The following is a 24,190-nucleotide window of genomic DNA, read 5'->3' on the forward strand; positions in this document are numbered from 1 at the left end:
GCACCATCCAGTTCTTCCAGTCTCATGAAAAAGGAGGCATTTGTTCATGCAAGCAATTAAGCATGCATTACATTTCCTCCTCCTGTTCATTACTCTCCCTCTTTCTCTGCTGCTGCATGTGAATAGAGACCGATTATTGTACCCTGCAAGCTTTTAAGACCCCAGGCATTATGTAATGAACTAGCAGGTAGAAGAGAAGCACTAAAAATGATAGCAGGCCAATTATCTGGGATGTCCCATGAAAACATGACCCTAAACCTCTAAACCAAAGAAACTAAATCCCATAAGGTGTTTGGTTGTATAGAAGCAGCGTCTGCAACTTTATACATTTTAGTGGCATTTTCTACTGGGAAGAGCAGGGGATGGGCATGAAGGAGCCTGGATTCCAGTGCTGGCAGTGCACTTCTACAAACTGCCTGGATTCATATTCTGACTTTACCACTTATTCATTGTGGAACTTAGACAAGTTACTTTACCTCTCTGTGCCTCAGTGTACCCATCTCTAACTGGGGGCTAAGAGAACCTAACATAGGATTGTTTTGTGGATTCAATGAAATACATGTAAGTGCTTAGAAAAGTTTTAAGTGTTCGCTGGAATTATTAGATGGTGAAAGGTAGGATCAATAAACACTGAAACAAGGGCAAGGAGAAGGCCTCAATGTTCATGGAAGACAGAAAAGTTAAGTCCACACACTCTCTGAAATAGTTTCATAAATGTTACTTTATCGGAAAGTATCAGTGGAAAGCATTACTCTACATAATCTAGGCTTAGGAACCAGTTGCCATCGAGTCGATTCCAACTCATAGCGACCCTGTAGTACAGGCATAGGTAGTACAATTGTTTAGTTTGATCCTTTATATGTTTTAATGAAACGTCTCTCTAAATCTCTCTATCTCTGTGTGCTACATTCAAAGCTAATTGTCAGTAATCTATTATTATGACCCGGCTTAGTATTAAAATGTACAATTTAGCAAGAGTAGTTTCATTTTGTGTTTTGCAGAGGGACTATGTCTTTAATTGTTGGAAACTGTTCCTAGCTTTCAGGACTAGTTTTCTATATGAAGCTTAACTCTCTCCTGGGAGATGCTTTTATGATTTGTCCACTCCTCCTGTGAAATTTACCCTAGTCTTTACTTGACTTTTTTCACTTATTGTCAGTCTGGTTTTACCTTTATTGAGAGTACAGTGAGTCTTTATCTTCTACCTTTACAAAATCACGTTTCTTTCTTCCAGTAGTTCAAAAACTTGCCAAATAAAATTTTTGCTAAACTTTTCTGGAACATCTTCTTTTGTCCTTTAGTTTACATTTTTGGCATATAAAATTTTTGCTAAATATATAGATAGATTAGATTGAAGATAGTCAATAATAATAGTATATAAATGCATTATATAACATTTAGAATACTGAGCTTTTATTTAAAACGCTGGGGTTTTCCCCTGTGATACTCTATTGCTAAATCAAAAAGAGTCCATTTGGTTTCATGTTACTTACTTTGTAATTTCATCTGGAGCATCAAAATGGCCATCATAATTATAATCAAATACTGGTCCACTAATCACATTTACTCCATTTCTTTCTGCAGCATATCTTATAAGAAGAACATTGTGGAAGTAATGCCATAGTTCTAAAAATAAGAGTGAGGTGTTACAAGTGTCTACCTCTACCATATATGGAAATACGTTATGGACAAGTACACTTAAATAATTATCATCAAATTCTGCTTCAGTAATTAGCAGTGGTACTCCCAAGACTATGGCCCCCAGACATTCTGCTAACGTAGAACTTGAACCACTCCCAAAACCCATTTTTCAGACAAAGATTAGACAGGCCTATAAAACAAACAATAACACGTGAGGAACATACTTTCTTAGTTCAATCAAATATACGAGACCAAATAGGCAACTCCTGCCCAAAAGCAAGACAAGAACGCAGGAAGGGACAGGAAAACTGGATGAATGGACACATGGAACCCGGGATGGAAACCAATGTTATGGAACACTTTATACACAAACTATCAAATGGGAAACTAATTTGCTCTGTGAATTTTCACCTAATGCACACAAAAAAATTAAAATAACTAAATAAATACATAAAATTTGGACTGGTGATTGGTTAATTCTACAAAACACATTGATGACACGTTTTTGTTGCTGTCGTTGTTGCAGTCTTGAAATTATAGTTGAATATGTTTCCAAATTCCACCCTAAGGCTGAGGTACTTTTGGGACAGTGGGTGTTGGCTAAAAATGATCATAATACAAATAAATAAAAAAATAAAATCATTGTCATTGAGTCTATTCCAACTCATAGCGACCCTATAGGACAGAGTGGAACTGCCCCATAGAATTTTCAAGGCTATAGTCTTTACAGGAGCAGACTGCCAATTCTTTCTCCTCTGGGGCAGCTGGTGGGTTTGAACTGTCCACCTTTCAGTTAGTAGCTAAGTGTTTTAATCACTACTCCACCAGGTCTCCTTTTTATTTATTTATTTATATTGTGCTTTAAGTGAAAGTTTACAGTTCAAATTAATTTCTCATACAAAAATTTATGTGACACTAGTTGCAATCCCTATAATGTGAAAACATACTCCCCCTTTCCACCCCGGGTTTCCTGTGTCCATCCAACCAGCTGCTGTCCCTGCCTTCTCATCCTGCCTCTGATAGGAGCTGCTCTTTTGGTCTCGTGTATCTGCTTAAACTAAAAAGCACACTCTTATTTTATGTTTTATAGTCCAGTCTAATCTTTGTCTAAACTAAAAAGCACACTCTTATTTTATGTTTTATAGTCCAGTCTAATCTTTGTCTGAAGAGTGGACTTCGAGAATGGTTTTAGTTAGGGGCTCCTTTTTAGAACACACATACTACCTTGTTAATGATGACTCTTGGGACAAACATTAAACTTACATTTACTTACGGTATCAGTAAAATTTAGCTTTGTGAATAGCTCTTTACTGTTAAACTGTTGTTATGTTGTTGTTAGGTGCCATCCAGTCAGTTCCGACTCATAGTGACCGTACATGTACAACAGAACGAAACACTGGCCAGTTCTGTACCGTCCTCACAGTGGTTGCTACGTTTGCACCCACTGGTACAACTACTGTGTCAATCCATCTTGCTGAGGGTGTTCTTCTTTTTCGCTAACCTTCTACTTTACCAAGCATGATAGCCTTCTCCAAGGACTGGTCCCTCCTGATAACATGTTCAAAGTACGTGAGACAGTCTCGCCATTCTCGCTTCTAAGGAGCATTCTGGTTGTACTTCTTCCAAGACAGATTTGTTCGTTCTTTAGCAGTGCATGATATATTCAGTATTCTTTGCCAACACCATAATTCAAAGGGATCAATTCTTCTTCCATCTTCCTTATTCATTGTCCAGCTTTCACATGCATATGAGGCAATTGAAAATACCATGGCTTGGGTCAGGCGCATCTTAGTCCTCAAGGTGACATCTGTGCTTTTTAATACTTTAAAGAGGTCTTTTGCAGCAGATTTGCACAATGCAATAATCATTTGATTTCCTTTTATTATTATTGTACTTTAGATGAAGATTTACAGAACAAACTAGCTTCTCATTAAAGATTTAGTACACATATTATTTTGTGACATTGGTTACCAACCCCACGACATGTCAACACTCTCCCTTCTCAACCTGGGGCTCCCTATTACCAGCTTTCCTGTCCCCTCCTTCCTTCTAGTCCTTGCCCCTGGGCTAGTGTGCCCCTTTAGTCTCGTTTTGCTTTATGGGCCTGTCTAATCTTTGGCTGAAGGGTGACCCTCAGGAGTGACTTCATTACTGGGCTAAAAGGGTGTCTGGGGGCTATACTCTCAGAGTATCTCTAGTCTCTGTCAGGCCAGTAAGGCTGGTCTTTTTCTGTAAGCTAGAATTTTGTTCTACATTTTTCTCCAGCTCTGTCCCAGACCCTCTATTGTGATCCCTGTCAGAGCATCATTTGATTTCTGGACTGCTGCTAACATGGGCGTTAATTGCGGATCCAAGTGTAGTGAAATCCTTCAGTATTTTTTATCTGTTTATCATGATGTTGTTTATAGGTCTAGTTGTAAGGATTTTTGTTTTCTTTATGTTAAGGTATAATCCATACTGAAGGCTGCAGTGTTTGATCTTCTTCAGTGAGTGCTTCAAGTTCTCTTCGTTTTCCACAAACAAAGTTGTGTCATCTGCATAGCACAGGTTGTTAATGAGTCTTCCTTCCATCCTGATGCTGCATTCTTCTTCATATAGTCCATCTTCTCAGATTATTTGCTCAGTATACAGATTGAATAAGCATGGTGAAAAAATACAACACCAACGCACACGTTTCCTGACTTTAAACCACACACTATCCCCTTGTTTTCTTTGGTCGACTGCCTCTTGATCTATGTACAGTTCCTAATGAGCACAATTAAGTGTTTTGGAATTCCTTTTCTTCCCAATGTTATACATAATTTGTTATGGTCCACATAGTCAAATGCCTTTCAATAGTTAATAAAACACAGTAAAGATCTTTCTGGTATTCTCTGCTTTCAGCCAAGATCCATCTGACATCAGCAATGATATCCCTGGTTCCACGTTCTCTTCTGAATCCAGCTTGAATTTCTGGCAGTTCTGTGTGAATGTACAGCTACAACTGCTTTTGAATGATCTTCAGCATAATGTTACTTGGGTATGATATTAATGATATTGTTGGATAATTTTCACATTCTGTTGGATCACCTTTCTTTGGAATAGGCACAAATATGGATCTGTTCCAGTTGGTTGGCCAGGTAGCTGTCTTCCAGATCTATTGGTATAGATGAGTGAGCGCTTCCAGCATGACATCGATTTGTTGAAACATCTCAATTGGTATTCAGTCAATTCCTGGAGCCTTATTTTTCGCTAATGCCTTCAGTGCAGCTTGGACCTATTCCTTTAATACCATTGTTTCTTGAACATATATTACCTCCTGAAATAGTTGAACTTCGATCATTTCTTTTTGGTACAGTAACTATATGTATTCCTTCCATCTTCTTTTGATGTTTCCTGTGTCGTTCAATTTTTTGCTCATGGAATTCTTCAATATTGCATCTTGAAGCTTGAATATTTCTTCAGTTCTTTCAGCCTGAGAAATGCTGAGCATGTTCTTCCCTTTTGGTTTTCTAACTCCAGGTCTTTGCACATGTCATGATAATACTTTGTTTTCTCAAGCTGCCCTTTGAAATCTTCTGTTCAGCTCTTTTACTTCATCATTTCTTCCATTCGCTTTAAGTACTGTATGCTCAAGAGCAAGTTTAGGAGTCTCTTCTAACATCCATTTTGGTCTTTTTTTTTTTTTTTTCTGTCTTTTTAATGATCTTTTGCTTTCTTCATATATTATGTCCTTGATGTCATCCCACAACTTGTCTGGTCTTTGGTCTTTAGTGTTCAATGAGTCAAATCTTTTCTTGAGATGGTCTCTAAATTCAGGTAGGATATACTCAAGGTAGTACTTTGGCTCTCGTGGACTTGCTATAATTATCTTCAGCTTCAGCTTGAACTTGCACTTGAGCAATTATTGGTCTGTTCTGCAGTCAGCCCCTAGCTCTGTTTTGACGGTACTGAGCTTCTCTATCATCTCTTTCCACTAATGTAGTTGATTTGATTCCTCTGTATTCCATCTGGTGAGATCCACATGTACAGTCACTGTTTATGTTGCTGAAAAAAGGTATTTCCAATGAATAAGTCATTGGTCTTGCAATATTCTATCATGCAATCTCCAGGTTTGTTTGTATCACCAAAGCCATATTTTCCAACTACTGATCCTTCTTCCTTGTTTCCAAATTTCACATTCCAATGACTAGTAATTATCAATGCATCTTGATTGCATGCTTGATCAATTTCAGACTGCACAAGTTGGTAAAAAATCTTCAATTTCTTCATCTTTGGTACTAGTAGTTGGTGCGTAAATTCAAATAGTTGTATTAAATGGTCTTCCTTGTAGATATATGCATATTATACTATCACTAAGGTGTTGTATTTCAGGATAGATTTTGAAATGTTCTTTTTGACGATGAATGCGATGCCATTCCTCTTCAACTTGTCATTCCTGGTGTCATGGATTGAATTGTGTTCCCCCAGAATATGTGTATCAATTTGACTAGGCCATGATTCCCAGTATTGTGTGACTGTCCACCGTTTTGTTATCTGATGTGATTTTCCTATGTGTTGTAAATCCTACCTGTATGATGTTAATGAGGTGGGATAGGCAGCAGTTATATTAACGAGGCAGGACTCAATCTACAAGATTGGACTGTGTCTTGAGCCAATCTCTTTTGAGATATAAAAGAGTGAATGGGAGCAGAGAGACAGAGAGACCTCATACCACCAAGAAAGCAGCTGGGAGCAAAGCTCATCCTTTGGACTCTGGGTTCCTGCACAGGGAAGCTCCTAGTACAGGGGAAGATTGATGAGAAGGAATTTTCTCCAAAGCTGACAGAGAAAGAAAGCCTTCCCCTGGAGCTGATGACCTGAATCTGGACTTCTGGCCTACTAGACTGTGAGAAAATAAATATTTCTGTGTAAAGCCGTCCACTTGTGATATTTCTGTTATAGCAGTACTAGCTAACCAAGACACCTGGCATAGTAGACCCTATGATTGTCAGATTCAAAATGACCAATACCAGTCCATTTCAACTCACTAATGCCTAGGATATCAATCTTCAAGTATTCCATTTCATTTTTGAAAACTTCCAGTTTTTCCTGATTCATACTTAGTACATTCCACTAAATATGAATTATTAATGGATTTTTGCAGCCGTTTCTTCTCATTTTGAGTCATGCCACATCAGTAAATGAAGGTCCCAAAAGCTTTACTCCATTCACGTCATTAAGGTCCATTCTACTTTGAGGAGGCAGCACTTCCCCAGTCATATTTTGAGTGCCTTCCAACCTGAGGGGCTCATCTTCCGGCACTAAATCAGACAATGTTGCACTGCTACCCATAATGTTTTCACTGGTCAGTTTTTTTAGAAGTAGATCGCCATGTCCTTCCCAGTCTTAGTCTGGAAGCTCCACTGAAACCTGTTCACCATGGGTGAATCTGCTGGTATTTGAAATACCAACGGCATAGCTTCTAGCATCACAGCAACACATAAGCCACCACAGTATGACAAACTGACAGACGAAGGGTGAATTGTTAAGTTAGGGATTAAAAACAAATTATCAGAATTCTAGCAACAAGTCAGCCAAAATTGAAGCAAGTTTAAAAGAAACTATGCCAGAGATCTTTCCTGAACTATACGTAAAACATTAGAACAAAATAGCTCTTACTATCAGGAATAAATTGCAATAAAAGATGTGTTTAATTTGGACATTTAGGGAATCACTTAGCAATTTAAAGATAATAATCTGAATATATACTTACTTTTGAATTCCTCATACATAGGGATCAAATTACTTGTAATTAAAGCATCATATTGACCTTCAGAAGTTCTGTTGTTTGCTGCAAGACAAATGAATTTTATTAAATCTAACTATAAAAGAAAATATGATATACTGTATAAAAGGCCTATTTCTACTACATACTAAAGCAATATGTAGAGGTACTACAAAATGTAGAGGTACTAAGTACTCTCAGTAGAGGTTATTACTGATACCGGTAGTAGGTTGAATGGTGACCCCAACAAAGATATGTCTGTGTCCTAACTCTTGCTACCTGTCAGTGTTACCTTATTTGGAAACAGGGTCTTTGCAGATGTAATTAAACTTGGGTTTTGAAATGAGATCATCCTGGATTTAGGGAAGGCCCTAAAGCCAATGACTAATGTTATAAGAGAAAGGATAGGGAGATTTGAGAGGAGGAAAAGGTCATGTGAAAAGGGAGGCAGAGATTGGAGTGATATAGCCACAAGCCAAGCAACACCAGGAGCCACCAGAAGCTGGAAGACACAAGGAGGGATTCTCCCCCAGAACCTTCTGAGAAAGCATGACCCTGCTGACACCTTGATTTTGTTCTTCTGGCCTCTAGATCTATGAAAGGTAAATTCCTCTTGTTGTAAGTCACCAAGTCTGGAAATTTGTTACAGCAGCTGTAGAAAATGAATATAATACCAGACATGGATGTATGTATAGTTATTTAATGTGCACAAAATAATAATGCTTTTATAAATAATGCTATTCCAAAATAAAATTTCCTGAAGAAAATGAGTTTTTAGTCAATAAAGACAGCTGGCAGGAGGACCACAAATGATCAGCTCTGAGACCTGACAAACGTGTGCAGCACGGTAAGCGTTAAGTGTGTGTGCTCTGAATCCAGGCTGCCCAGGGTGGAAGCCCAGCTCTTGAGCTCCTCAGCTACACCACATGAGCAAAGGGCCTGGTCTTTCCATGTTTCATTTGTCTCCTCATATCTGTCTCATATAATTGTTTTATTAGGAGCTGCAAACCTATAAATGCTTATTATAATACTGTTTGTATTTAAACTATGCTTGAGTAGGTATCTTAACTAACACTTAAATCAGAGACCAATGCACCCATTGGACACCAAAAACAAGGAGAAACAAGCCTTTTTCTTTTTTCTTCTCATAAGATTTCACATGGAGTTTAAGGCCCTCAAGATCCCAATAAACCTTTTCTACTTTTTACACTAAGCCATGAAATTTGGGAAGGCCATCAGTATAATATTACCTCTGTTTCAGATAGATATGAAAATTTGCTGGTAATAAAGTTTCTGATTCTAACCAATTAGCTAGAATTCATAGTGGAGAGTCAGAAGGGAGTTTCATTCTACCCTTAATACTTTTTGAAAGGCAAATTGCTTATTTATTCATTACATTTCCTTGTCAAGGCAAACATTTATATATCAACTAATATCTGATGGTTTAGCAAATACAATTTAAAATTTTGATCAACAAAATGTTGCAACTATTAAAGATTTATCCTAGATTTTACGTAAATTTGTGAACTCTCATTCCATCTAGATACTTAAATATCAGTGTCTTTATCCTAATTCTGTTTTAGAAATTTTCAAAGGCTGTGATACTTGCTTTCCTTAAGCCTTTTTCCCACTATAAATCTCTGAATCTCTAAATTATAAATTTCTAAATTAACCATATTTGGTCATAGCTTGAAGGAGAATTAAGCAAAATATCAGAAATAAAACAATTCCAAGAAGCTGAAATTGTTGCAAATCTCTTGGGCAAGTTAATGAAAAATGACATTTCTTGGCAAACAGGGAAGACATCTGAGTTTTAGAAAAATCACACCGACTTTGGATGTCCCTAGAACAGATGCTTTCCAAAAAATACTTAAGGTTTATTCAGCTTCTTAATCCACAGTTTAAAACTATTGGATACATAGCGTGAGTGAGAGGCCAGGTTCTGGCCTGATTGCTTTTCACAGACACAGCTGCATTCTCAGGGCGGGCCTCAGCTGGGCAGTAGCCAGAAAAGATGTTTATTTTAGATGCTTGTGTCCTTCTCCAAGGAATCTTCAGTTTTAAAATTAAACTTAAACCTGCCGAACTCTCTCAACATCTGGGCCAGATTAGAGCTGCAAAATCTATTAGACTTTATTATAGCTGTTGTACTGCCTCTCGCCAGTCCACAACCACTGAAAGCCGCCTAGGCAGCTAGTTTGGCCCAAGCAGGCAGTTTTGGTAGGGAATATATGTTTAAGGCACATGCCCACATCCAGCTGATGAGGGCTTTCTAAGACACTGCTCTGAAAGAGTTACACTACTAACCAGGAGGATAGAGGAAGCCGTGGGTGATATTCTCGTCCGCTAAATAGAAGGAACATTTTTGGCTCTCAGAAGGAGTGACCCTGACATCAGCCCGCAGACAGTCTGAGACAGGGGAAGGAAGAGGCGATGTGTCTCCCTCCTGAAAGAGAGAAAAGAAAAAGAAAAATTATGTGGCTCACCCATTGCCTTATATGGTTTGTAACTTCCCTACAATGTTTTTCATTTAACCTTTTCCTATTTTCTTAGTGAATCAGTTCTATGTAAGCAATGGAAATGGGTGTCTTCAGAGTATTTTGTTCTGTGGTTCCGTTCTGGGTAGGGACACTGAGAGGGTAAATCAAATACACATTAGAAAGAAATATTTGCAGAGGAAAATCTGAATTGAGAGCAGAGGAATAATGGGAGCTATTGCCAAAAAGCAAAATCCTTTTCAGGATCTGACTTCTATGTGGTGATATATGTTGTACTCGTAAATAAAAACTTAATGTAAAATGTAAACAGTTTATTTGAAAAATATAGATATGAACTTGCTTCAGCTGAGTAAGGACTTCTAACCAATTTAAGATTAATTTTAAGAAGCCTTAGTGGTCTGATCTTACGTATTTGGGGATTGAAAGAAATCTGTGGTTATGCTTCATTTCTATAATTTTTCTATACATGCTGTATTTTCTATAATTTTCTTTGTAGTCATAGTTAAAGACTAGTATAATCATGTATTCAGCAGGAGACATCCTATAAATGTACTGCCTGGCCCAAATATTTAAAGTAATACAGTATTACATGATCATTATATTTTGATTAGCATGTCATCATGGGTGAGTGAGCATTTTGATTTTTGTTAGAATTTTTCAAAGATATTTTTATCTTCATGGCCTCTAACTATACACATAGGATATCCTTCTTAACAGTGCTCAAAACAATTTATAAACAAGAAAGTTAAGTTAAATTAGAATGGTCTTGCTCTATTCACTACTTTGTAGTAAAAGCAAAAATTAACCATAGTGTCTAAAATGTATGAGATCAATTCACAAAAGAAAAGGCAACTGTACACTGTGTGCTATATTCCTAGGCAGGAAAGTACCATGCTGAGGTATGGAGTAGGTGAGAACTGAAGGTGAGGGGAGTCTGAGGAAAGCCATGTAGAGACTGCACCCCTAACATACTGCACCACTCCATTTGAAAAACACAATACAAAAGTTGAGTAAAACATAGTAGATTGAACACAAACATTTATTTCCACTTCCTTCTGAAATCTCACTAAAATGACAGCAATGATGAAGACACATAAGAGTTGACAAGAAATTTTCAGAAGCTGGAAAACAGATCAACAAATAGTAAGCTGACATAATAGATGAGCAAACACTGACAACCAAGAGCCTGTGATTGGGGAAAGCACAAGGAAGCAGATTCCTTAGAACCCCAGATGGGTTTAGAACCTGTGGTCTCCTAAAGATAGGGGCTGTAAATAGGGCTAGAAACAAGAGGGTAGGTTGAAAGTCTGTAAAAGAAGCCAGACAGAATGTTTACTCTCTGGAGAGGTTGAACCAGAGGGACTGCCAGCCTGGAGAACACAAGCCACAGCTAGCTGAGAGGAAGTGTACCATTTGGAAAACAATGAATTTAAATAAAAATGTACATACTGGATGAAAAGACTCCTCCCAGGCTCTTTGCCCAATGTAGGTTGCCAATTTTATATACACTGGGTCAGATTAGAAGAGTCCTCTTTTTGGGAAATAAGCCAGCACAAAAGGAAAATTATAGATACTGACAGTTGGGGTCCTCAACAAAATGGCTGGGTACTTTCTTGATCAAGCTATAGTAAAACTCATCAGCTAGCATGCCCCAACCATGTAGTTTAGTGCCTCACCCTTAAAATATGAACTGCCAGCCAAGGACCACCAGACATTTGACAGGAGGGAGAAGAACTAAGAAGAAAAAGATAATGCCGAGAGCAGAAGAAAACTCCTTTCTCAGAGAAATGAGATCTTTATGCAACCATAAATAAAGAACAGAAAGCAATAAAAAGGGAAATAGAGAACCCCGTCTGGAGCAAGGGAGAATGAAGAAAACCAAAGACACAAAGTAAAGATTAGCCCAAAGGATTAACCACAACTACCACAGCTTCCATCAGACTGAGTCCAGCACAACTAGATGGTGCCCAGTGACAGGGATCACAACAGAGGGTCTGTGAGAATGTAGAAAAAAATTGTAGAACAAAATTCAAACTCACAAAAAAAGACCAGACTTACTAGTATGATTATAATATAGAGACTGGAGAAACCCTGAGAGTATGGCCCCCGGACACCCTTTTAACTGAGTACTAAGGTCACTCCTGAAGTTCATGCTTCAGCCAAAGATTAGAGTGGCCCATAAAACAAACAATAGTGCACGTACCTCAACCATGTATACGAGATTAAATGGGCACACCAGCCTAGCGACAAGGACGTGAAGGCAGGAGGGGACAGGAAAGCTGGACGAATGGAAATGGGGAACCCAAGGCTGAGAAGGGGAGACTGTTGACATATAGCGGGATTGGCAAAGAATGTCACAAAACAATATGTGTATTAATTTTTCAGTGAGAAACTAATTTGCTCTGTAAACTTTCATCTAAAGCACAATTAAAAAAAAATAAGGCAGGAGGGAAGAGAACACAAAGAACTCTGGATATATTAAAAAATATGATAGAAATAAAATACTCAATAAGATTTAGAAGATGAAGTTTCAGATAGTTCTCAAAAAGTGGAACAAAAGACAAAGAGGTAGAAAAGAAATGGAAAAAAAAACATTAAAAAAAAAAATGAGAGTATCAGTCCAGGTCTAATGTCCTATTAGTTTTTGAAGGAAAAATTACTCCTAAAATTCTAAAAAGCCAGTCAAATCACTAATTAAATCTATAGATAAAGAACATTTTGAAACATACAAAGTCTCAAAAATATATTTTCCCTTATTCCTTTTTTTAGTAAACTCCTGGGTGATCTATTGAGTCCGTAAAAACAAGAAATATGGTAAACCAAGAAATGCAAATATAATTGGTGTTAGATTGAACAGACTGGATCTTGCCATTCATTTCAGTCTCCTTCTGAAGGTGCGGTGGTTAAGAGCTCCGCTGCTAACCAAAAGGTCTGCAGTTCGTATCCACCAGCCGCTCCTTGAAAACCCTATGGGGTAGTTCTACTCTGTCCTACATGGTTGCTAGGAGTCACAATTGCCTCCACAGCAACGAGTTATTCCTTCTGAAGGCAGAGGCTGAAATGCTAAAAACACTTGCTTATAGTTTTTCAAAAACATAGTAAATAGTTGTGAATGACCAGTTTTCTCCACTTAGTTTTAAAAGGGCACATACAGATGTTGTAAAATAGGAGTATGTGGAATATCAATTGCTGACTGAATCAGCTCCATAAACACCCAGAATATTATGAGTTGATGCTTCCTATCACACATCTTTATCATTTTACTCTAACATTTCATGTTTAGTAAGTGTTTCTTAAAGAATTATACAACGTATAAAAGCCATAGCTGCATTTTCCATAATGTAAAGAGAATTAAATGCCTATATTCCAACAGTTAAAATTATAAGAATTTAAAAGTTTATTGTAATTTTAAGTGCATTATTAAATGTTAATAGTGCCAAGGGAAATATTAATATAATTAAGTGTTATTAATCTCTTTATTCTAAATCTGAATCCAATATTAAATCACATAGTCTAATTGAAATAATTAACTGTGGAAGCTGTGATTTAGTTGAGCAAAGTGTTTACTACTTTTTCCATGTGGCACAGACTTGGGATTGGGGCAAATGGACCATGATATCTTCAGATGGAAAGCACTGAAAAAATGTTATACTTTTTCTGCTGTCTGAAAAATCCTCATTTCTTACATACCTAACTTGAACCACGTAATGTAAGTGCATCAAGACTAGCAAAGACAGGATGTGGTTGCCTTACAAAGGTGACATTATGTAACAGATAGCCTTCAAGAAAGATAGAGAGGAGGTATGGTTAAGTCATTTCTGAGTCTTGGTCTCAGAAAGAAGACAATAGTGAACCACCACCACCCCAAACACACTTCAGTCCTGCCGTATTTTCAAGGTTCCCGGGACTTTTTGAAACCAAGGAATACAAAGTCAGAAAAACAACAGAACTTAGGTGCTCAGATAAAATCTGAACTCCCTAGTCCTTAAAATTCTTCAGGAGTAAGTGTCTGATAAACAGAGACAGGAAAGTAAATGTGAACAGAGGGAAAAATCATTTTTACTGAAGTTATAGACTCTCCTTATCTGTAGGCTGAATGTAAAGCTAAACTTATTTGAAGATTGAGCAATTATGGTCTTGCCCTATGATAAGATAATAACTATATACATTTTGGAATTTTTTGCTGTTCCTGTAATTATTTTCTGCAGGGTAAAGTCTCTAGTTCTTAAAGACTCACAAAAACATGACTGGGTCAATAATTTATAATAACAAAGATAACAAAAAAAGATTTAGAAACAAAAAAGACTTTTTAAAAATTCAAAGATACGGAATATTTTACATCTGTGTGTGTATATATATGCGTTTTCAAGGTACATTAGATTTTCTTCTGTGATAAAGTCCTTTGATTCCATATTAAATTTCTTAAGTATTTATTTTAACAATAACTGTAATTCTTGCTCTTATTTTCAGTTTTTCACCTAGCAACAATAACAACACAACACATTTCACATCTTCCTACTGAGCAGGGCCTGATCAGCCTTAATGGCTTTGAAGCAGTTATTGTAAGACCATGATTTCAAATTACAGCTACTTCCCCAGAACTCTTCTGAGATAATAACAACAAAAATTAGAAAACCCACCAAAGCCAAAGAAAAACAAAAGCTCCATAAAACTTAGAGGCACAAGCCAACTGGGCCCATGTTCCAAAAAGCGCTTATTTAAAGCCTGATTTTTCAAACACAGAGCTGATTTACAACATTTTTATGTGAATCTCAAAACATCCTTGTATGTAATTTTTGTGAACCACAACATACTAACAGAGTAATTTCTGAATTAGAGAGCAGAAAATTGCTAGAATTCCATCCCATCACAAGGAGAGAGAAATACACAAGGAGTTCTGTGGGATCAATGAAAGGACAAGAATTTTGGTAACAAAAAGCTAGTTTTTTAAAACAACGAAAAAGAATTGTACCAAACTTTTAGTCGGTTAGCCCCCTTAAAATCTCTCTGCTTTTGGTTTCCGCCAAAGCTCATATAAATTCAGGAATGCAAGTTCCAGAGGAAAGTATTAAACACATAAACATTCCCCTTAACTCCATACACTCCCTTGTAGCTTTTTCAAATAGAGAATTGAATGAGGCACAGGAAGACTGACCTTCTTGAAGATGCGCCCCCCTCCAAGAAAAAAAAAACAACATAGAAATTATTTTAAGAAATGTGGCATGCTGAAGAAAATAAAAAACCACCGAACATTGTGCATATTAAGAAAGTAATGTTGCCACCAGCCATACAAATTAACTCAGGTAACTGTAAAATATTTGCCCACATTGGAACATGAACAACATTAGCACTGTGCTACCAGTGACCACAACTGAACCATTGTCAGCAGCGGAGTTTGACTTTTAGAACACACAAAGCTTTAATCAACAGTGGGACAATATGCTTATTTTTCAAAAATCTTCAGTTGGAACAAGAACAGTAGCTAAACCAGATACAAACAGTTTCCTTTCCATAAAAAGAGGCAGAATATCTGTATCCTTAACAAGAACAATAATAGCTAGAGGTTTATCATCAAAGTCCCTGAATCTAAAATACTAAGATTATCTCTATAAAAACAGCTTTTTGACTTACTTACATTTCTGGCTGGAAGAACAATTTTCCCCTTAAAAGTTTTTTTTTTTTTTAAATAATGGTTGTGATTAATTCATCCAATGTGTTCATTCATACGCATTTACTCAACAGCTTTACTGTGCTGGAGGTACATTCAATAATACCATCCCTGTCCTGAAAGAATGTTCAGATCAAATTTCGGCAGACTTTGATTTTTGCTTTAATTTATATTTCCCTGATAGCTAATGAGGTTGAATTGCTTGGTTCATATCCTTTGCGCATTTATCAACTAAGATGCTTGTCATTGTCTTGTTTATTCATACATTCTTATTAGGTATTCTGGATCCTAATTACTCTTCTGGATACTTCATTACTTTTTTCTTATATGCAATGCAAAGGTATTTCCCCATCCATAACTTTGTCTTTTTGTCACACATTAATATCAATGTTGTCAAATTATTCAATTCCCTCTGTGTTTTTTCTTCTTGTGTTTTTAGAAATCTTTGTCTATCCCAATGTCATAAAGACATGTACAAAGGAAAATATGGATTCCCTTTTCAATTTAGGTCTATAAATTCAGTAGTAATTTAATTTTGTGTATGATATGAAGCTGATGCCATCAAGTTGATCCCGACTCATGACAATTCCATGTGTGTCAGAATAAATGTGCTCCATAGGGTTATCAATGGCTGATTTTTCAGAAGTAGATCACCAGGCTTTTCTTCCCAGGCACCTCTGGAAGAACTGGAACCTCCAACCTTTTAGTTAGAAGCCAAGCACATTAACTGTTTGTACCACCCAGGAACTCCATATGATATGAAGTAGGGATCTAATTTCAATTTTTTTTCCTTATGTTTAGTCAACTGTCTCAGCAACATTTATTGAAAAGGGACAAGGGTCTGAACAAGTGGATTCCTGACATCGGTTTGGAGAGATCTGTGACATAACACACCTGTATATATATATGTCTAGCCTGACTTATTAGAGGGGTTGGGTCCTTCAGGAAGGATTACATCTTGTTCACACTGTGTTCCCTGTGCCTACCACAGCACACAGCAGATAGTAAAGTGTTTGTTAAATGAATTAATAATCAAACACAAAGCCCTCGTTATCTAGTTACCATCACATTCTAGATGCATCCACCATATACTTAGGAAAAACCAAATGAGTTGTGTGCCTTTGTCCTTCCTGTTTCTTCTTTTTGAAATGTTCTTTCCTACCAGCTTTACCAATTGGCCAGTAAACACTTCCTAATTTCAAAATGCAATGTTTTACTCTTCTGCACTCCCACGACACCTTTATGTTATACCTGGTACGTTGTCTTATAAGTCACTGGCCAGTGATCTTTCTTTGGGACCACCACTGCAAACCAATGTTCAACTCATAGAATATTAAACCAGTTACCGTCAAGTCAGTCCTGACTCATGGTGACCCCATGTCAGAGTAGAACTGTGCTCCACAGGATTTTTCAATGGCTGACTTTTCAGAAACAAGTTTGCCAGGCCTTTCTTCCAAGGCACATCTGGATGGACTCGAACCTCCAACCCTTCAGTTAGCAGCTGAGCATGTTAATCATTTGCACAGCCCAAGAACTCTTAGAATATTAAAGCATTACTAATTTTTTCCAGCCTGCATGGATCAGTGGACTTAGAGACTTACCGGCTTAGGGATTGTATATGAGCTCCACATGGGCATTCTGATAGCTTTGCCAAATCCACTCACATATTCTCTGTGGTAAAGGATACAGTGTTCCTTGTTCTTCTGCATAACCCTGGGCCTCCCAAATGGCATATTTTCTTTCTCTGTTGCTGTTACTAAGGTGAAAATACAAAACAAATGTTTGTGAAATAAGCAAATGCTTCCATGCATACAATAAGTACCACTATCTAATGGCTTATTATGTGTCAAGTACTCTGATAGATATTTTACATAATCTCTTTTGATTCTTATAACAAACCTATGAGGTAGGTGTTATTATTCCATTCTATAGATAACAAACCGAAAGTTTAGAAAGTAAGTTGCCCAAGCAAGAGGCTAAGCAAGGATCTGAAGCCTGTTCTCTCTGGTTCCTTATTTCTAAAGCTCACAGGATATATTACAAATCGAATCCATTGCCGTTGAGTCAATTCCGACTCATAGCGACCCTACAGGACAGAGTAGAATCGCTCCATAGGGTTTCCAACGAGCAGCTGGTGGATTTGAACTGCTGACCTTTTGGTTAGCAGCCAAGCTCTTTAACCACTTTGCCACCAGGGTAAAATCTCAAGATCAAAAGGATTTGCCTGCCTTGGTAATTGTCACAGGAAATGTACTGTAATTTTATAAAAAAGTGCATCCTAATGTACTTATTTTAACATATGTGATATTATAATCTAAAAATTCATCAATTATGGAATGGTTAAAAAACCTGTAGACTATGCTTGACGTGGAATAAGACTTGGCAAATTATATTATTGTAACAGCTAACACGTTTTCTGAAATCTTACTGTGTGCCAGGTACTAAGTGCACAAATATATTAACTACTTTAATCTTCAGAGCAATTCTATAAAGTAGGTATCCGCATTTTATAAATGATAGAATAAACTTCCCCAAGCCATACGACTAGTAAGTGGCACGGCTGAATGTGAGCCTGGAGTTCATGCTTTTAACCACAAGACTATCCTGCAGATCTACATGAACTGATTTGAACAAATTCCCATAACACATGGTATGATGGATGCTGGGGCATGGGAGCGAAGGAGATGAACTGTAGAACAAGGCTATCAGTGTCATTCTACTTATTTATTCTATGAAGTTGAATTATATATTCCTCCATGTCCATATAATACGTAAATGAACAAAGGCCTGTAAAAATACTGGCTACCTCTAGCAGCAGGGAGAACAGGCATTTTGCTCATTCAATATCTTACTTTTTTAAACAATAATAAAAACATATGAATGGATTAGTTGTGTAATTAGGGGAATAATTTGAAAGGCAAAGAAACTAAACAAAATGGGGAGATAGTGAAAGCATTCATGTGAGGGTATTTTCCAAATATCCTTATAATACAGAGTTCTGTAAACTTTGTCTATAAAAGGCAAGATACTAAATATTTTAAGCTTTGCGGGCCATATAGCCTCTGTGGCACCTTCACAGCTCTGCCACTGTAGTCCAAAGAAGCCATAGACAATAGGTAAACACATGAGCATGGTAGTGTTCTAGTAATACTGTATTTAGGGACATGGACACTGAAATTTGCAACTCATATAATTTATACATGTCATGAAATATTCTTATTTTGCTTTTTTTAAACCATTGTAAAGGTTAAAAACCCTTTTAGCTCTTGGGGTATATAAGAACACAGGCAGCAGGCCGGATTTGCCATGAGGGCCATAGTTTGCAAACCCCGTGCTAGTGCTTTGCCGCTTTAAGTAAGGCCCAGGTTCCAGCAGCATTGGCAGCATATGGGAGTTTGTGGAAATGCATAATCTCAGACCTCACCCCAGACGTACAGAAACAGAGTAAGCTTTTTCAAGATCCCCAGGCCATGTATATGCATGTTAAAATATGAGAAGTACTTGTCTAGGAAGGAGCCCAGTGGCACAGTGGTTAAACGCTCAGCTGCTAACCTAAAGGTCAGTCGTTCCAATCTACCAGCTGCTCTACAGGAGAAAGATATGGCAGTCTGCTTTTGTAAAGATTTACAGCCTTGGAAACCCTAAGGGGCAGTTCTACTCTGTCCCATAGGGTGGCTATGAGTCAGAATTCTATTCAACGGCAATGAGTTTGGTTTTCAAGGACTTGTCTAGGATACAGTAATTATCCTAGAATATTTTTTCGTGTATAATATTTTCTAGTATACTACCATTCAATGTGTTGTTAATAAATATTTATAATATATTAAGCACTAAACTTTTTTGTCTAAGTGATCTGATGTGCATTTGTGCTTCATTTTACCTTTACCTAGATTTATATAATCCTTTTCAAATTTATAAAGCCCCTATACATAATCTTATTTGAGCCTCCCAAAAATCCTATGACTTAGCTGAAAGGATTATCCTTAGTTTACAAATAAGATATCAGAGACTCAAAAAGACTAAGTGACTTGCCCAAGTCTATCAGGAAAGCAGGGATTGAAATAAACCCTGGGTGTTTTTTGGTTTGAAACCAGTCTTTTTCCACATTTATCATGTGACCTCTCTAAAAACTTCATAGCATTTAGACATATTTTACTAATTATTTAGAACCACAGAGTCTTTTTAGATTCTTAATTCAAAATACTATTTTTTAAAAGCAGAAAATTATGTTCAGGTAAAGTGGCTTGCCTAAGACTAGAGAGAGCTAGTGAAAGTTATTGAAGTTTTTTTTTTATACCTGTTTTGTTATTTTTATCAATAATTTGTCCTAAGTATTTTTTGTTTATTAAATGCTCCCAAATGCTAATATAGTATTGGTTTATAAATACAGTTTAACTTTCATTACAATATAAGTAGACTATCTTTATGTCAGTTTTTTCCTGTGCCTCTGATGAAGAAATTTGTGGCAGGCAGGCTCCTTAGCCATGGTTTACCAGAGAACTCGGCTGCTGACCAAAGACGTCTGTAGATCAAATCCACCAGCTGCTACTTGGAAACACTATGGGGCGGTCCTACTCTGTCCTACAGGGTCACCATGAGTCAGAACCGACTCCATGGCAATGGGTTTGTTTTTTTTACAACTCAGCAGAGCCTATGGTAACCAGATGGAAACGGATGAGGTATCTTTTTTAGCTGGCATTGTATAAACTTAGGAGTGATCAAAAGAGCGACAGACAGTTAAAAAAAAATCTGAACATAATATTATTATCAAAAGAATATAAAGCTTACAAGGTCAGAAGTTTTATCTGGTTTGTTCACTATGGTATCCCCAGAACACAGAAGAGTGCTGGCACACAGTAGGCAGTCAATAAATATTTTTGAATAAATAAATGAATTGTAAAGGGCCTCTTCTGAAGCCTTGAGAACACAATTATCATGGCTAACTACATAGACAGACACACAGACATGTACAGATACATAGGTAACTCCAGTAATCTAGTACCTGTTTACAGTTTCAAATAAAACAATTTTACACAAGCAGGATGTAAATTCAGTTTCCTCACCTATAAAATGGGGATAATAACAACTATTTTACCTGGTTGTTTTGAGAATTAAATCAAATATGGTTTAAGACTATGCATATAAAACCTTTGTAAAGTCCTATTATACTGCTGGCTATTTTTCTTAAGCCAGGAAAAATTCAGTAACTATGAATATATATCCTTTCTCATTTGGGTTGGACTAGTGTTTCTCAACCCTGGCTGCACGATACAATACCATAGGGAGCTTATTAAATTAACAATGATGCAAGAGCCACACCCCAAAACAATTAAATCAAATGCTTTCAAGGTAGAGTTCAGCCATAGGAATTTTTATTTTGTTTTTTCTGTTGTTTGTTTTTAAATGAACTCTACCAGTGATTCTGATGTGCAACCAAAATAAAAATCTGGGTTAGAAGGATTTTTATTGAACTCCATAATCCTCCCTTTCCACCAAAGACTTTGATACACCCTTTAGGGACGTGTGGCGACCCCTTCTAATGTGATTGGTCATTGTGTGCTAATGGCAGAGTGGCTTATCCCTCGAGGATGATTATAAAAAAAAAAAATTAAAAACCAGTTGCCATGGAGTCATAGTGGCCCCAAGTAGATCGCCAGGCCTTTCTTCCAAGATGCCTCCAACTTTCAACCTTTTGGTTAGCAGTGAGTGCATTTACCATTTTCACCAGCCAGGGACTCATGGTATGGGTCTATCAGGGAAGAAATTGAGAGCCAGTGGGATGGGAGAGATGGATATGGGAGGTTCACAAAGAAAGGTTAGAACAGGAGTAAGTCAAGAGAATCACTAATTTTCACCACAAGTAATAAGAATACTTAAAAGACAACAGGTAATGATAATATTGCCACTATAGGCCAGGAACACTTCTAAATTCTTTCCATGGATTAACTCTAATCTTTACATCTGCCTGGCATGGGTAGTATTGTTATTATAAATGAGAGGTTAAGTAATTTGTCCCAGGTTACAAAGCCAGAAAGTAACAGAGATAGGACTCAAACCCAGGCCATGGGCCTGTTCACATCTGAGAAAGAGAATAGGAGACTGCAGATGTGGCACAATCATTTCAAGGAAGGTATGTTCCTGGAACTTTTGCAACTACCCCATGCTTGTCACTGTTATTAGATCTGTTTTTTTCCTCCTGTATATCGACAATAAAATCTTTATATTCAACAGGCTCTGTGGGCTTATTTTGGGGAATCACAAAAAGGTAATGTTGTGTTTTGTTTTGAAGCAGTTCTGGCATGAAAGTGGATGATGGCCACTCCAAACGGAAGAACCAGGAGGAATTGTGAGACAGGTGAGAACAAAAATGGAGTCATACGGAGCCTCACAGAGACCTAAACATCAAAAACTTAACACACTTTCTATTGACTTACTTTCATCTGAGGTGAGATTTAGCCTTTGGTTCACGCGTTCTAGAACAGTTTTCTACAAGATAACAGGGAGTGAGGGAGGGGAGTAAGTCGAAGTAATAACACAGGTTTTAAAGGCTGATTAAGAACATTTCTGCAGTAATCACACAAAATATTGTACTACTGAACAAAGAAGCCAGACTAACTTGAGTTTAAATTCCGATTCTGCCACTAACTCTGACATACTTCCCGTATACTTTTTTGTATGTGGGTTTGCAAAGATATAATTGAAAACAGGGCAAAGCTTCAACCACAGTTGGAATCAGCTCCCAAACTGGGATGGCAACCTTCAGTGCCTCTCAAGCTCTAATGTGCATACAAGTCAGTTGAGGATCTTATTAAAATGCAGATTCTGATAAAATAAGCCTGAGACAGGGTCTGAGATTCTGTCTCTAATGAGCTTGCAAATGACAATTTGAGTAGTAAGGGGTATTATTTACAGAGAAGAATTTAGAGTTTGGAATTTAGATCAAGCTTCCTTGACATTGGGCAATTTACCTAACATCTCTGAGCCCTAAAAAGGGCCTATATTATAAAAATCTATAATATGAGGAATAAAATACCCCCTCTATATAAATGTTATTTTGAGGATTAGAGAATGTAATGTCTTTGTCCACCCCTCGCCATAAGGAATAATTTTTACCTGAGGTAGCAAATGTTTATTTAGCTCTACAGTCATATATTGAACTAGGCATCAAATCCACCTTAGAATTTGACTTAGCTTGATGAATTCCTGATACCTGGGCTCCAATTTCATTCTGAAATTCCATCCCCACTCACATTCTCTAATTCTCACAGGTAGGCTGGGTCCTTATGTTTTGATTCCCTGTCCTTAGGACCCTCCTATAGCGCTGGAATCTTGCCTTGTTGAGAGTCTCCTGCTCCTGAGTCTGGTGCCTGATCCACTAAAGGGACCTTTCCAATGCTGACTGTCTGGTGGCCTGCTTCCAAGTGTTCCCTAAGAGGGATTCTCCACTGCTTTCATCTGTGATTCTCCCTGTCAACTGCTTATCTGGATTTATCTGGAATAAGGCCAGACCTCTTGTGAGTGCCAGGCTTTCCTGTGAGCATTTCCTGTTAGTGAGTGTATCTAATGCCAGATCCCTATTTTAAGAGAAACATCCTCCCTACACCCACCCTGCTCCTTCTGTTCTAAATAACCAAGCATGACCATCTGGTTCTGAAGCTGTAAGAGGAGTGGTCTAAACTGGGAACTCAGGGTGGAAAGGTGGAGAGTGCTGACACATTGTGGGGATTGCAACCAATGTCATGAAACAATTTGTATATAAATTTTTTAATGAGAAACTAATTTTCTCTGTAAGTTTTCACCTAAAGCGTAATAAAAAAAAGAGGAACAGTCTGAGGGAAATCAAAGATAGATTCAAGTTTCTACTGTTTGTTAATTAATTCTACTGTTAATTAACCATTAATTTCTAAATAGTGCTTTCCAGTTTACAAAGCACATTCTCATACTTAGTCCTATAATGAATGCATCATAACCTCTCATTTACAGATAAGGTTCGGAGAAATCACATACATAGTAAATATCTGATCCACGACACAAACTGTCTGTCAGGTACCATGGTTATCCACCACCCCCATTATAGACGAGCTTGCCCCTTTACATTCTTATGGACGCATGAAGTTATTACTTACATTTTGTAGCTCAGGGCATGAGCATTCTAGAGACTCTGTGGGCAGTGGATCTGTAAATCCGCAAACAGAAGACTTCGACACTTCCTCTGGGTGGGATGGCTCATAAAAAGGTGCCTTCAGAAGATGGTTTAAACTACCATGGGTACCATTGTTTGGTGCTGGTTGAATGTGTAGAAGATCTGTTTTAAAGATAAGTTTAAAGTAGTTTTAAATTTGAAACTAGGAGTTTTAAATTTGAAAAAAAAGAATTTTTTTAACAGTCACCATAGCAGCTCTTTTATTTTTAGTGTGTTTATACATTTGCTATATACGTTATATGTTATTGTTGTTAAGTGCTGTTGAGTCGATTCTGACTCATAGTGACCCCATGTGACAGAGTTGAACTGCCTCATAGGGATTTCTAGCCTGTAATCTTTTTGTTTTTTAATTTTTTTTTTAATTGTACTTCAGGTGAAGTTTTACAGAACGAATAGTTTCTCATTAAACAGTCAGTACGCATATTGTTTTATGA

The 24,190-nt window shown here is 37.3% G+C and overlaps 1 protein-coding gene across 1 annotated transcript in view; it reads right to left on the bottom strand.

Moving 5' to 3' along the window:
* Positions 1 to 24,190, bottom strand: part of ENPP3 (ectonucleotide pyrophosphatase/phosphodiesterase 3) — a 117,336-nt gene that overhangs the window by 18,289 nt on the left and 74,857 nt on the right. Inside the window, exons 17-22 of the mRNA XM_004368979.2 lie at positions 23,680 to 23,858; positions 21,988 to 22,039; positions 17,155 to 17,309; positions 9,695 to 9,830; positions 7,376 to 7,453; positions 1,494 to 1,626 (exon numbers count right to left, since the gene is read on the bottom strand). Of these exons, the coding sequence (XP_004369036.1) occupies positions 1,494 to 1,626; positions 7,376 to 7,453; positions 9,695 to 9,830; positions 17,155 to 17,309; positions 21,988 to 22,039; positions 23,680 to 23,858 (733 nt within the window). The remainder of the gene's footprint in view (positions 1 to 1,493; positions 1,627 to 7,375; positions 7,454 to 9,694; positions 9,831 to 17,154; positions 17,310 to 21,987; positions 22,040 to 23,679; positions 23,859 to 24,190) is intronic.

This window comes from Trichechus manatus, unplaced genomic scaffold, assembly GCF_000243295.1.
Source record: "Trichechus manatus latirostris isolate Lorelei unplaced genomic scaffold, TriManLat1.0 scaffold00002, whole genome shotgun sequence".
Lineage (NCBI taxonomy): Eukaryota > Metazoa > Chordata > Mammalia > Sirenia > Trichechidae > Trichechus > Trichechus manatus.